The sequence below is a fragment of the Falco peregrinus genome, chromosome 4 (assembly GCF_023634155.1).
Source record: "Falco peregrinus isolate bFalPer1 chromosome 4, bFalPer1.pri, whole genome shotgun sequence".
Classification (NCBI taxonomy): domain Eukaryota; kingdom Metazoa; phylum Chordata; class Aves; order Falconiformes; family Falconidae; genus Falco; species Falco peregrinus.
The window spans coordinates 25,111,014-25,125,569 of record NC_073724.1 but is presented as its reverse complement, the minus strand read 5'-3'; the positions used below and the strand labels follow the sequence as shown (position 1 = coordinate 25,125,569).

The following is a 14,556-nucleotide window of genomic DNA, read 5'->3' as shown; positions in this document are numbered from 1 at the left end:
CTCTCTGCACACCTCCGGTTTTACTTTTTGGCAAATAAGTGGTGGCTCATTTGGCGAAAAGGTTATATGAAAATGTTTTTTTCAATCAGATTGGTTTTTCTTGGCTACGGGTTCATAACATGCATTAATTACTGTGTTTCCTTTATTCTGCCTGATACACTTCCAGGTCAAGTCACACTATTTACTTTCACTTAAATTTTGGTTTTTAAGTTTCCTTATTTTTTTGTCACCAGTGTTTGGCTACCACAGGCATGTAAAAAAAAAGTAGGATTAAAAAGTAGGCAGTTAGTAAATAGACAGTTGGACTTTCAGAGCTTAGTTGTAGAGTTTCCATTGAATCACATTAATTGAGGCCAGGATATTATATATAGTAGGTCCACAAGGAGGATCTATCATTCAATATTGGAAAAGGTTCAATATTGGAACCTCTGACTGTCAGGTGTCCTTTCTGACTCTAGGGTCAGCAGAAAGGCAACTGAAGGAATAATATCTCAGTTGATAGTGACCAGAAATTAAACCAGAATAGCAAAATAATCACGGGGGTGGCTGATTAGGAAGAATTTCTTCACTGAAAGGGTGGTGAAGGATTGGAACAGGCTGCCCAGGGAGGTGATGGAATCACCATCCCTGGAGGTATTTAGAAGACATGTAGACGTGGTGCTTGGCGACATGTTTAGTAATGGACTTGGCAGTCCTGGGTTAATGGTTGGACTTGATGATCTCAAACATCTTTTCCAACCTAAATGGTTCTACGATTCAATGATTCAAATTGCTTTTTGTTGTCCTAAAAAAACCCTGTAGACTTCTATGACAACACAATATATCATTACATCTTAGTTTTATTTATTCTAAGGAAGTGTTTATGTCCCATGGTGGTGGATATCAATACCAGAATTTTGAAGAAAGGTTCAAGGTGTAGAAACATAATTTTGTCATCTGAGAACTGTCTGGCAACACTGAAAAAACATTCAGTTTTTCCACCATACAATTCTGTGATGACTGTACAAGGTCACTTGTAGAACATGAGTCTTACACTCAACATGTTTTTAAAGTGGTGAATGACAGAAGTAAAACTGGTAGTCTAGTACATTTTGATAAAGCTTCATAATGTTTATGAACTACCAACAACACAGAATGATGACAAAATTAGATGCTAACCCATGATTTTTATTTCAGTTGAGTGTGAATTTCTAGAATTTACAAGAAACCATATCACTTATTGAGAATTTTTGCCTGAATTTTCTTCAGTATGTTGAGTGTTTAATCCAGCTTGTGTATGCCTGGTGAATGCATAAGACCAAGGTGATCTTCATCTTACTGAAGATGATCTTTTAATTTAACATCTTTTTGTTTATTTAAAATTCCAGATCCGTCTGCTCCACCAGCTCCATCTAATATCAGAATTGCCAATATCAGTGCAAACAATGATGGGACTGTAAATGTAATGATTACTTGGGATCTTCCAGAAGAGCCTGATATCCCAGTGCATCACTATAAAGTCTTCTGGAGCTGGACATACAGCAAATATGTAATCCCAGCTAAAAAAAAGAGAAGGAAGATTACTGATGGGGTAAGAAAGAAAATAGAAAATGAGATGGAAATATGGCTTATTTCTGGCACAAAATAGAGTATAAGTATAAAGTATGTGATAAATTGCAATGATTTCTGCAGCTGGTAAAGTAGTGGTCTTAGTTTTTAATATCACCAACCCCATAGACAATTTTGATCTCTCAATCCCTATCCTTCACTGAACTCAGGGAGAGAAACAGAATTCTGTCTTAAAATGCAGGTAAATGCTGTAAGATTTTTCAGGAGAGATTAATGGAAAGTTAAACACTGTCCTTTAAATTCAGGCTTCTTAAAGATACACTGCTTGTTTTATTTGAAGAGCCTAACATCATCTATCACATTGTTCTTTCACCATGCAAATAAAACTTGTGACACTATCATGGAGAGTAACCATTAAGTAGTGGAATAAGTCCAAGGGAAAAAACAAACCCAGAACTCTTTAAACAAGCTGCTGTACCAAAGATCTGATACATTTGCATAGCAGCAAGCTCCTATGAATTTCTTGACTGATGTATCAAATATTGCTTTACTGGAAAACTACCTGTTGTGATATCCTTAAGCATATTGCATATTATTTTAAAGTAGTTAATATATATCCATTACAGATGACAGGCTGAACTTAGTTTCCAGTGCTTTTAATAAATGAGTTGTGAGAATTTGGTCCCACGTCTACGTTAACATTGTGTTTTGGCTCTGGCTGTTCTCTTGCACTGTGATGAATGACAGCTAAAGTTCTCTCTCTGTCCCTCAGTCACCAAACAGTGACAGAAATAAAGGCAGTGAAAGCTGTGTGCTGAATTCATGCAATTAAATGTGCACAGAAAAGAAAATTGTATCTTTGGTCACAGAGAAGAAAATTGTATCTTTGGTGTACTTTTAAGAAATCACTTTGGCAAGATAGGAGTGGGGTTGGACAGTACTACATGGAAAAGTTTGTGTCTCTGAGGAAAGCTGCACTTGTCTAGAGACCTTCAGGACAGAGGCTACAGCTTAAAGATGCAGGGGATCTTTCTCTCCACAGGCTGGTCCTCAAATCACAGAACTCAGAGAACTTTAAAATTGAGCTGGGTCCTTAATGTTGTGGTGGCATTTTGCATAGGGTACATCCTACATATAAATATTTTTAAACAGATCCAATACACAACATTACAGTAATGGGGACCAAGTTCTGACCTCAAATATAGGGAAATCCAGAAGAGTGAAGGCATATTTTAGAGAAAAGGCAGGCTCTTACAACATCTTTCATATTACTCCTGGATCATTGTACTTCTGCAGCACGTCACATGGAACTACAGCAATGCCAGTGAGATTCAGACTTCCCTACAGGACACTCCAGATGCTATTGCTAATCAATGATCTCTCAAATACTATAGCACTCTTTGTTCTAAAAAGGAAAATGCAGAAAACAAAAAAAAAAAAAAAAAAAAAAGAAAAGAAAAAAGAAAGGTGAAAAATCTTATTTTGTAAGGATAATTGAAGATTTTTTGGTCCAGTTTTTACCTTTATAAGTAGTCTAGTCCACATAACTTTATAATGATTTCCATATGAAATCATTTCAGGTAGACATTCAAATAATTTGACTACAATATTAACACAAGTTTACCAAGACTTACAGTGAATGTTATAAATATCTCAGGACAAATCAAATAAAGCTAATTAATATTAAATGCTTTTGAAAATTCCTGAAGTGTTACATATGGCAGTACCTGGTTATCTTTTTCACTGTGGATTGACTGTCAAACTTCAGAGGCACAAAGAATTCTAATGAAAATGTGGAGTAATGTTTTCTGTTCGAGAAATGGGCTAGAAAGATATTTTTATAAATACATTTTAAAATATTTAGAAAAGTAATACTACTAAGAAACCTTGAGTCTTCTTTGCAATATCATGTTGCTTGCCTTAATTTATGGATTATTAGTGAGAATGATAATCCTACTCTGTTGTTTCCCCATTTAAGACACTTCCATGAAATTTTTTTCATTTTCTATTTGTTTCAACTGTTGAAAACAAAAAAAATGACAAATGTACTGAATGTTGGATTTAAGCTGTCTTCACGCTGGCTGGCTGTAGAAAAGGGTTTCAATTGCTTTCCCAACAAAGAAATTGGGAAATAAAAAGTTTAAATTCATTTGGCTAAAATAATTTTGGCATAAGAAAAGAACTTGTTATATAGAAAAAAAACTTTTAGTTTTGGCCTAAACAATAGGTGTATATTTGCCAAGGAATTGCCAAAATTATGTAAATATCAAGAAGGTTAGTATTTTAAAAATTACACACAAACCCCAGATTCCAATAAAATAAATATTTTAAAGAAAGAAAATTTTGCTCTGTTGAAATTTATACATGGGTTTTCTAATTTCAAAAAAAGTAGTGTGCCTAAGATAACAGGCCTGCTTTTAATAAGGGCCTGTGTTTCAGTAAGACTGTAACTGCTTTGTATATTTATTCTATTCTAGGCACAAAATTACGTGGTCCTGGAAGGACTCCAACCCAACAGCAACTACAATGTAGAACTGCAGGCAGTAACACGTTGGGGTCAGATACGCCTGAAGAGTGCTAAGGTTTCTCTCCATTTTAGCACGACTCAGGACACCAGGAATAATAGTGAGTAATTGTATTCAAACACCTGAATGCTTTCTCTCTTATTTATCTGAAATTTGTATGTTTTATATAATGATTTCTCAAATTTAAAAAAATAATTTTCTTAAAATGGACTGTTTGATAGCATAGTGATCCTGTCTCACTCAACTTGAGTAACATTTTAATGATTAATTTCTTATCTAAAAATTGATGATGGTTTTGCTTAATTGTTTGTCTTAGATCCTAGAAACCTAAAATAAAGAATTGCAATGAAAATGGAAGCATTTGCATAACCACGGTGTTAATATTTTTAAAATGCAGTACAGGTATAAATATTGATTATATTTGTCAGTGGCTGGAATAAAACCATTTCTGTGTCTTTGTCTTAACCGGACAGTTTTAGCGTTCAGTGCTTTTCAAAATCCTGACTATTCTGAGTAGCCCATTAATTCAGATTCTTGGACCACACAAATATCTACCATTAATTGATACAAAACATCAACTGTTAGGGAATCTAAAACGTCCCATGCCTGACAAGCAATGCATTATCAAAATACTGCACACATAGGACCCACATTCAAATTAAAATCTTGAGATCTTTAGATGTCAGGTTATGTCTTCTTAAGGTCTTCACAAGCTCACATCTGAATCTGATAATGGAAAGCCATGGTAAATGGTAAACCATGATTCTTATTCTTAGTTAAATATGATTTCTACAATTACATGATACTGAGTTATTGCCCCAACTGCTGATGTGCCTCTGATTAACTAATACAGCAACATTCTGATAATAAGATGTTAAAGAATATAATTTTAAATATCCTGCCCTGACTCCATTTCATTTTCCATCCATTTACGTTCTCTTGTTAAAGTACACCCCAAGTTTAAACTTTGTCACCATTTTCATAATGTAACTAGTTACTTTCACCCTAACTAATCAATTGGTATTGCTGTTGGACCCTTCTGCAAGCATATTCAGTCTGGACACGCAGAGTGGTTGTTAGCTGTGACAGATCTTCATATCTACAGTTGCTTCCCATATTAATGCACCAATAAGAAGAAATAGGCCTAATTATCCTTCTTTTTACCATATGAAAATAATTTTTACTACTTTTTTGGGCCATCTTAAGAGACAGCAGAAGGCCAAGTTTTCATCTTTTCAACACACTGAGTCTTTACTTGAAATCCATACCAAAATACGAGCTTGAATCTTCACAGTGTGTACATAAGGCAAATTTGTGTTAAATCCGCTGTGAAGCCCAATGTAAGAGTTTCTGCCCTTTCCATACTGGCTTTCCTAGAGATTGTATGTGTGCGTTCTGTCATCCCCTAGAATAGTGGCCAAGGCTGCAGGACTGTGCATGATATCAAAAGCTTCTTTGAGTTACTGCATTTAGTTTTCCTTTCTTTTTTATATGTACACAGGAGATGTAACAGAAGAAACACTATGGTGGGAACTGGGTGTTTCAATTCCAGTACACTTAGCCACTGAGCTCAACTAGAAGGGTGTCATTGGGATTTATGAGAGATGTTCTAATTTTGCGGATTTTTTGGGTTTTGTTTTTGGTTTTGCTTTTTTTTTCTTTTCTTTTTTCCTTTTTTTTTTTTTTTTTCCTTTTTTTCCTGCAAAGCACACTTTGCTGGATAAGCAAAAATTTCAGGGTTTTTTTTTACATGTATCCCACCCCTTGGTTGTCTTCTCTCTTATAATTAGAAGTTTCTATGAAGTTCTGGTTCTCAGTACTAAACTTCAAGATGTTTAGTTTCCAGTCCAGTCATCTTGACTGGCATTTCATGAGATTACGTTGCAACTCTGAGAAAAAACATGTAACTGAGTTTACATCAGATTGGCAGAAGGAATAATCAACCAAATGGTGTTTATCAGGCTTTTTTGCTAGTCCTAATGTTAGGTCAGATCATCATAGTCTTTAAACATGATAGTAAATAAAGGCTTTCTATAACAAAACCCCTCTAAACTGGATCTGAGTAATGGGAATTGGACTGTATTGGTTTTGGTGCCATTCTGTGCTTACTCTGAGAAACCTTCAGTGGTAGTGCTGTATCAACGCTCCATGGCCTCTCTAATGGTTTGTCTCTCATGGTCTATATCACCAATAGGTTTGTGGTGGCAGAGGACGGGTTTTGTTTCATTTTTCCCTCTACAAAACATTGTGTTTTTCAGAATCTGATGCAGATCACATCTGACTTCTTATTTACAAATCCTCTACCAACTGGAGTTCATTTACCTTATAACTCATGTGTGACTGCTGGTTTTATCATTTTCTGTCCATTCCAGTGGCACCCTTTTCCTACCATTGTCATAGCTAGATCTAAATTCCTTCCACAATTTTGCTTGGATAATATGTCCTCTCCTTGAATTTTTTACTTCAGAAAACAGTCCATCAGTAGTTTCAGTGAAGGTCTGCTATCTATTAATTTGTAATCTGTCTGCTGTCTGTCTAATCTGTATAGACTTTCTAATGCTTGTGCTTTATTTCGCTTTATTGTGGTGACCTTTTTAGGACTAAAGGGTTCATTAATTGTATTGTTTTTTAAACCAGAGTAATACTGTACTAAAAGCAATATTTTTATTTACTCATATACTTCAAGTATTTGACTGTTAAGTTCAAGTTATAAACATCCATTTAGTTAACAAACAGTATTTTCTTTTTGATTGTAAATCAGTGCCTGCAAGAACTGGAATACATATTTGGTTTACAGTAGAGTACTTCAATAATTTTATAGATAAATCTGAACATCCTTTCTGTTAAAGCCATAAAGTAAAGGATTCAAGATTTTTTTGAGCCTAAATCACTGATACCATGCATTTTAGTGGATAAAGAACTCTGCTGAGAAGTGTATTTGGGCCTTTTTGGACATTTTGTTAAAAAAATAGCTTACATTGAAAAGCAAATGGAAACTACTCCTGGAGGAGATGCAAATTCATCTTCTGATTCTCACTGAAGTTAGGTACAGAGCCAGCCAGTCCTGCTTGAGGTACTTTGAGAATACTTAGAAGCAGATGGAGAAGTACGAAAAATAAAAATAAAAAAAAATATTGCCTGAAATATTATCTAGGACATGACACTCATGGCCTGTCTTTATTTGGGGAGTTCCATGGCCTTGGGGAAGTAGGTCCAGAAGCAACATGCCAATTTTGCTGAAGTCGCACTGTCAGTTGCTCTGCTCTCGGTGGAATTAAGCTCTGTTTCATTCGGTGGCTGCTCCTATTGTCAGAATAGAGAGTAGTCTGTAACCCACTGAAGTAATTTAGTCCTACAGACCTCTGTGAGCTTTGACCCTGGCTCTCTGGCGTTAAATTTCCCTATACTCAGAAATATGTTGCCTCACTATATTTGTATGCTGCACTTCTAGGAAATACAACAAAACTCTCTCTCTCGATCTTTATATAGAAATATTCTGAATTGGTGTCCTGTTTTTTCTGGAAGTGAAGCAGACAGAGGACAGCAAAGCAGAGATTTAGTAAAATTAAAATACTTTAACTTGGGGTTCACCTAATAGATTTAAGCTTGTAGTTCTCTCTATCACTTTTTTATTTCCTTTTAAGTGGTATAAACATTATGGTTACCTTGAGAAAGAATTTGCTTAAGTTTGGTAGTTTTACTGTGATTTAAAACAAGCAAATAAAATGTAAAATTGAGCATTTTCATATTGAAATATATTTATCTTTTTCTGTCTTTGTCTAATTTTTTTTTCCTAATTGATTTTCAGGCAAATTATATGCTTTTCAACCATTATGAAGTTTGTTCTTTATATTAATTTAATTTAGGTAAGACATTGAAATTAGATAATTTGGATTAACGATTTCAGCACTATTAACATAGTCATTATACATTGCAGAGGAACGGGCATCTTCTGCTGGGAAACCCCAGAAAGGACTGGTAGATCCTTACCCAACTTTTCAAAGAAGAAAAACGACTCGTTTTCTTAAAATCGGAACGCCTTTCTATCAGGACAATCAACTTCAGGTCAAAGTCTACTGGAAGAAGACTGGTTTGTCAATTTTTTTGCTATTTTTTCTAAGGAGGAACTCTCATCAATGCCTTAGATTTGTAGAACGTTAATATGATGAACCTTACACAATAATTTGAATTTAAATCCTATGCCCATGCTTCCACACCTTTACCTTCATGTTACAGTGAAACATTGCCTCTCCTCTTTGTGTTATATCTGTGTAAATGCCTTGCAGAAGGAAATGACGTGAATTAGCTATCCAAAAATTACAGTCAGTGGTGCTGGGACACTGAATCCTCCCAGAGCTAAGATAATTTTTTGGGTAGAAATTGCTTCTGTGAAGTTTTAAATAGGGACACATAATTTGGCCTTAGGTTCCACAGAGCTTTTGCTGCTGTGAATGTTTGTCTCCCTGGAGTGTGGTTAAAGGGTCTCAAGCCCATGCAGTTCCCGGGCAGATATTCTGCTGATGCCACTGTACTATCACTTGTTGGACTTTGACAGCTGAGAAATGAGTAAGGAAATGAGTGTATATGGAAATCATGCAATGAAGTCACAAAAACTAAACTAGTTTGAACCACAAAATTTAGAGCTGTACTGATTCAATGTTAGAACCACAGTTAGGCTTTATGCAAAACTTTATCAGTCACCTTGAATTAGAACAGGATGAATAGTTGGCCAAAACCACTGGAAAAGTCTTGAAGTTGGTTTTCTGCTAGGCTGCATGCACTTCGGTTTTTAAGAAAAATCTAACAATTTTATGTTTAAGTCTTCCAGTCTAAAGGAAAATGACATAAATTTAGTGTTCAATCAGATTCAGAAATCAAAAAATTTTCTGGTCTTGCCCTCTAGGAACATAGAGGTTATTATGCACTGCTCCAGCTTAGCCATAACAGGTTCATATGCTGTTATTTGAAAATGTGCTAACGTTTTTAGTGTTTTAACTTGGAGCAATCTACATGCATAGCACATACATTTTATGTATATGTATCTCACATATATAAAATCTGTTCAATTTTTGTGTTTCATATGAAGGGCTACAAAATGAAATTTTCTTCTGGAATTTTTCAAAGAGCTTTAGAAATATTTAAGGTCTTTTGGGTTTAGGTGTATGCAGCACCACCCAGAACAAGGAAAGGCTATATAATCATTCAGTTATGCTATGTAACAAAAGACTATGTCACACTGGATGGTGTGGATCGTGAGGGGTGTCCTTTGCTTCCTAAAAGTGGCTGCCTGTTTGAATGTTTACCTTTCTAGCCCTGCTATATCAAGTATTTTCAAATCAAATGCTTGTGTCTCCATGAAATCTGCAAGCTTTGGCTCAGCCTGACTACATACACATCTTAAATATCTGTTCCTATCTTGGCTATGTTAGTTTTCTTTTTTCTAGCTTTCCCCATTATATTTCATTTTGGCCTAGCTTCATGGAAAGCTGCAATAATTTAAAGTTTAAATAAAAGTTGAGGCATTTTTAAATGTGTATACTAAGGTCACCTAAAAATATATCTTTTTATCCAAAGTGAGATTTATATATTCTGAGCTTAGGACTGATCACCTTAAGCTTTAGCCTTCTGCCAATACGCTGTCAACTTATGGTCCAAGCTTTTTTTATTTTGTAGTCAAAAAAGAAAAGCAGGTGACTTCTGAAGCAATTACTACCACACAGCAGCAGAATCATTCTCTGGAGATACCTCTTTTCCTTAGTGAGTACAGAAGGGAGCCTAAACAATTCATTTGTAGAAGGCTTAGAGATGCCTAATGTCTCTGTGAGCTGAGGTTCAATTCTCAGCAGTCGGAAATAAAAAACCTGAGGGACAGGATTCAGTGATTAGACTATGATGTCTGCCACAGGGGTAAGGGAGAGCTGTGCAACCTACAGTGGGCAAACAAGATTCAGCCCAGTGGAACAATCGATCCAGCTGCAGCTGTTTTTTGGTCAGCCTGTTTCCAGTCCTGTGACCAAAATGCTAACATCATTAGTGAAACTCAGCTTATGAATAGTTTTCCGAAGTCACTGTTATAACTTAATGGAGGAAAAAGTCATGACCAGTACAGCAATATTCTTCTTGTTCCAAAGTAGATATCTTGAACTACATGTTTACTAATTACAACGGTAACTTAAGATACTGAGCTTATAAGTAGACATTGCATCATAGATACCTAAACATCTAAATGTGACATCTAAATCAGGAGCTGAATCCATATGCGTTGCATACCTGGAGGTAATATTTCTCTTAAAGGCTACAGATGCCTATAAAATGAAATAAGGTAGTCAGAATTCTCATGGTGGCTCATAGTTTGGAAATAACAGAGTTTGGAAGTGGTGTAATCTCCACAATTGGAGATCTTCCAAGGCAGATATGGCACAGACCTGTTAGAAATGAGAGGGATTTACATGTGGTCACCTTGTGCCAGGGGTGGACTAATTGAGTTGCTGAGTAGCTGACTCATCTTGTGTGAATCTGTGTACACCCAGTTAAATAAGGTGGACAGACACCCAGAGGTCGATTTTGGTTGCATGCTGGGAGCAAGCTCTATCCCATGCACTAGGGTGTTTAGGATATGCCCCAGCCATGCGATGGAAAATGCCTTCATTTTTCTCACAAAAAAAACAGTGTTAGCAAAGGTGTTGAAGAGGGGCAGAATATGGAAGTCTGTCACGCTTTTTTCTTTTCTTTTTTTAAAAGAAAATGTCTGTGTTCTGAGTGACAGCACTTGCAGTAACTCAGCAGGAGCCGTTGCCTCTTGTGGAACTGAAATACAGCCAGTTACCTGCTCCTGAGAAGCCAGCAGCTTCTATAAACTCTTACAGGAGTTTGGAGGTTATGTAGTACATGGATGAGGAACTGACTGTAAATTTACTAGTGACAATTTACTGCGGAGCCAGTCTGTTTCACCGTGCGAGGAGCACAGCAGGAGAAGCATATTGGCTGTGTGCTGTCTTTATGAAAGGCAGCAGTTACTGGAGCCAGCTGCGTTGGAAACTGTACCCACACATCTTTCTCCTTTACGAACTGCACGGTCTCAAGTTGTGTTCAGGGAGTTGTAGGAGGTGTAGCAGTGCAGCATCTATAATAGGAAATACTGAGAGAGAATTTACCTTAGCCTGCTCTATGGCCTCACACCTGGGCTATGTTCATTGCAGACAGGTAGGCAATCAGAGTTCAAAACCTTCCCGACAGGGAATTTATCCCTTTGTCTCCTACATGGTTGGTGAAAACAGGAGTCCCTGTTGATTGCTCTAATATTCTCATTATTTTGTAGTTTTCTATTTAAAACAACACTTTTTTGGTGGAGGAACACAGCCATTCTGTAGTCCTAAATTAGGATGTCTGACTTCAAACAAACGAACAAACAAACAAATTTAAGAAACTATCATGAAACCATGTGAAATAAGTATATTGATAATGATAAGAGTTCCCATGATATAGAAAAGATTTCAGGAAATAAAAACCTCAAATTGGAACACGTTGGACATTTGCAAATTAAGCAAAATTTCAGTTGGTTGTGGCAATTTTTGCTTTGTCTGGTTTGGTTGTCAAGGTTTTTTGTGCTTTTTGTGATAGACTTCATGGTCCTAACAAGAGATGGTTACAGTGGTGATGAAATTAATACATTATTTAGATCCTGGATTTTTTTTTAGGATAAAGATGTTTAAACCAATATGTTATGTTGACATAGTTTCTTTTAGCTGTAATGAAAACTTTTAACAGTTACTGCAACAGCAATCTTTCTTTTAGTAAGAATAATGTTACTAATTTTCTGTTTTCTGCTCAGAATTTTTGTTGTATTTCTGATTTCAGTGGTTGTACAATTCTATGCAAACCTCAGATTTTTTTATTTTCTCCAAAACTAAGATGTCTCTACAGATGTGTTTTTTACTGCCTCACATCACAGCACACCACAGATTACAGAAACAAGAAGGAGGAAAGACCTGTGTGGATTTCTTATACCACTTAAGGAAAGGCAAAGATGTTACACAAATATGTTCCTAAGGTTGTTTTAGATTATCAGTCCCTTTGTTAGCTGAAAAATTGTTTTGCTTTTGAATTTGAACCATTTCACTCTGTCTAAAAAGGACAAAATAGATCAGAATCGTAGAATAATTTAAATGGGTTAGAAGGGACGTCTGGAAGTCAGCTGGTCCCACCATCTGCTCGAAGTAAAACTAACTCTGAAGTTAAATTGCTCAGTCCTATCTTTAAGGCCCTATAACACATGTTGTTATTGTTTTCTGAATGACAGGGAATTCGTCCTCTATGAATACCAGGCTGCAGGGGCCACCTAGGTTTATTGCAGTGTACCTTAGGATTTCCAGAAGGCACGGTGAAGTCTCTTGACATTCAAAGATAGTTCCATCACTACAGAGATGTATTCCTCAGTGTCATTTGCAGATGTGCCTCTAGGAAGCCAGTGAAAGAACACAATGATGACATCAGGGCTGAAGCTCTTGTCTTTGTATCATCTCTCTGAATAGAATTCATCAGACCTCAGTCCTGTGCAGGATCTGCAATAGGGCGGGTGTTGCAAACTACTACTGAACTGGCTTTATTATACAGTAGAGAAGTGAGCACTTATCAGTACTCAGAAACTGAACAGTGTTTGAGTTAAATCCTGAGTAAGTGGATGGAAGATCCTATTTCCATATATATATGCTCATAATGTGCCACAGTTGGGTAGGAGGAAAGAGTTATCTAGACCTGGTTTTCAAGTGTAATTTCTTAAGTCCCATTAGCTTCAGTAAGCATGAGGTATGAATGGAATGTAGGATCTGGACTTTACATTAAAATAAAGCTCTTTCTGAAATCTTTCAGTTTGAATGCTTTGGTATGATGGCAATAATAACTTTACTTCAGGATGTATGCTAGCGAAATACCTCCACACGTCAAGCAGTACAAGGTGCTTAGCAAATGCACATAATTTTGCTAGGCAAAGTCATCACAAAAGCATATTGCAATTATATGAATACAATAGCTTCTTTCTGAAAGAAGAAAATGTCTTTCACTTGCTGCCTCTGACTTAGGCCTGGGATTAGAGAAACACAGTACATTCCTTAAACAGCATGAATCCCACTTTTGTAAATGGAAAGAAAAACTTGCTTGTGGCCAGTTTTTTTGGCCATCTCGACTGTGAAATTAGAAATTATGTGCTATTTATGTCAAATAGTGAAGTCGATATAAACAAGTCACTTTTAACTCCTCGGTGCTGGAGTCACAGAGTACCATCCATTAACAAGAATGGATGCACTCTGAACTCCCTACTTAAAAGGATTAGTTACTTAGGATAAATAAGGTCCTCAGTATCTTATACAGTAATCAAGACTGAAAGTGTGAAAATAAAAAGATCCTTGTGTTTCCTCTGCTCCTCAGTGGATTAGCAACTAGAAAGCTGAGGTTTTGGACTTCAGCTGAAAAGCCTTCAAGCTGCTGCAAATTAGTGTATGAAAATAAGATACTTCCCACAGATGGAAAAAAAGTTATTCTTTATGAACTCACTGCATTAATTCTCATCACTTGCTGCAATAATACATGAAAATATTGGTATGTAGTTTAGTATGATGATTTCTTTCCAATGCAACATGTCACAATATTGTCTAACCCATTACTGTGCCTCCACTACTATTTTCTTAGTGCCTGTTATTTGAGGATAATGTAACTCTCCTTGTTCAGGTAAAGCTTTAGTATACTTCACATTTCTTTGAATGAAGTCTTTGTACATTTATATCCTACTGTTTAAATTAAACATTTAAAGTACTGCTAGATATTTAAAATCAATATATCTGCCTCTTGGTTTTGCTTAAAAAGACAAATATTTAAAATACATTAAGACTTGGCTTCAGCCTTCTTTCTTTGTGTTTCTGGTAAATGCTAAAGCAGAAAAAAAAAAAAGAACACTTAAGGCAGGGAGTGGTAAAGAATCCTCCATTGTCTGATAAATCAACCAAACAAGAATAATGAATTAAATTACAGGGAAGAATAAAATGCAAGGCAAGGCAAAGCAAACAGAAAGCTGCCATGAATGCTTTTAAAACCAGATCTTAGGAAAACAAAATTAACTTTCACTTAGTTCAGGGAGATAAATGAAGTGACTGTATGTGCTGACTCTTTGTTTGCAATAAGGTATTTCATACGCAGGTTTTAAAATAATTGAAAGCTTTCCCCATGTTGTCCAATGGTCCTTTCTTGTGCAACTAAAGCCATTGAAGTTAATGAAACCCTTCAATGCCAGCTGGAATTCCTAGATGTTATTGTAAAGAATTCAGCAGTTGTTGCTTAACACTAATGAATTATTTAGTTCAGTGTTAACTGTTGCGCTAGGAAGATCAGTGTTTGAGCAGCTGGCCTTTTTCTAATTATCAATATTTAAGCAGTAAAATATTTGTACTTGAAGGTATCACTATGGTCCAGGTGGTTTTCTTTGAACAAGACC

The 14,556-nt window shown here is 36.0% G+C and overlaps 1 protein-coding gene across 1 annotated transcript in view; it reads left to right on the top strand.

Moving 5' to 3' along the window:
- ANOS1 (anosmin 1) overlaps positions 1-14,556 on the top strand; it is a 140,244-nt gene that overhangs the window by 101,126 nt on the left and 24,562 nt on the right. Inside the window, exons 7-9 of the mRNA XM_055802702.1 lie at positions 1,368-1,570; positions 4,026-4,173; positions 8,011-8,163. Of these exons, the coding sequence (XP_055658677.1) occupies positions 1,368-1,570; positions 4,026-4,173; positions 8,011-8,163 (504 nt within the window). The remainder of the gene's footprint in view (positions 1-1,367; positions 1,571-4,025; positions 4,174-8,010; positions 8,164-14,556) is intronic.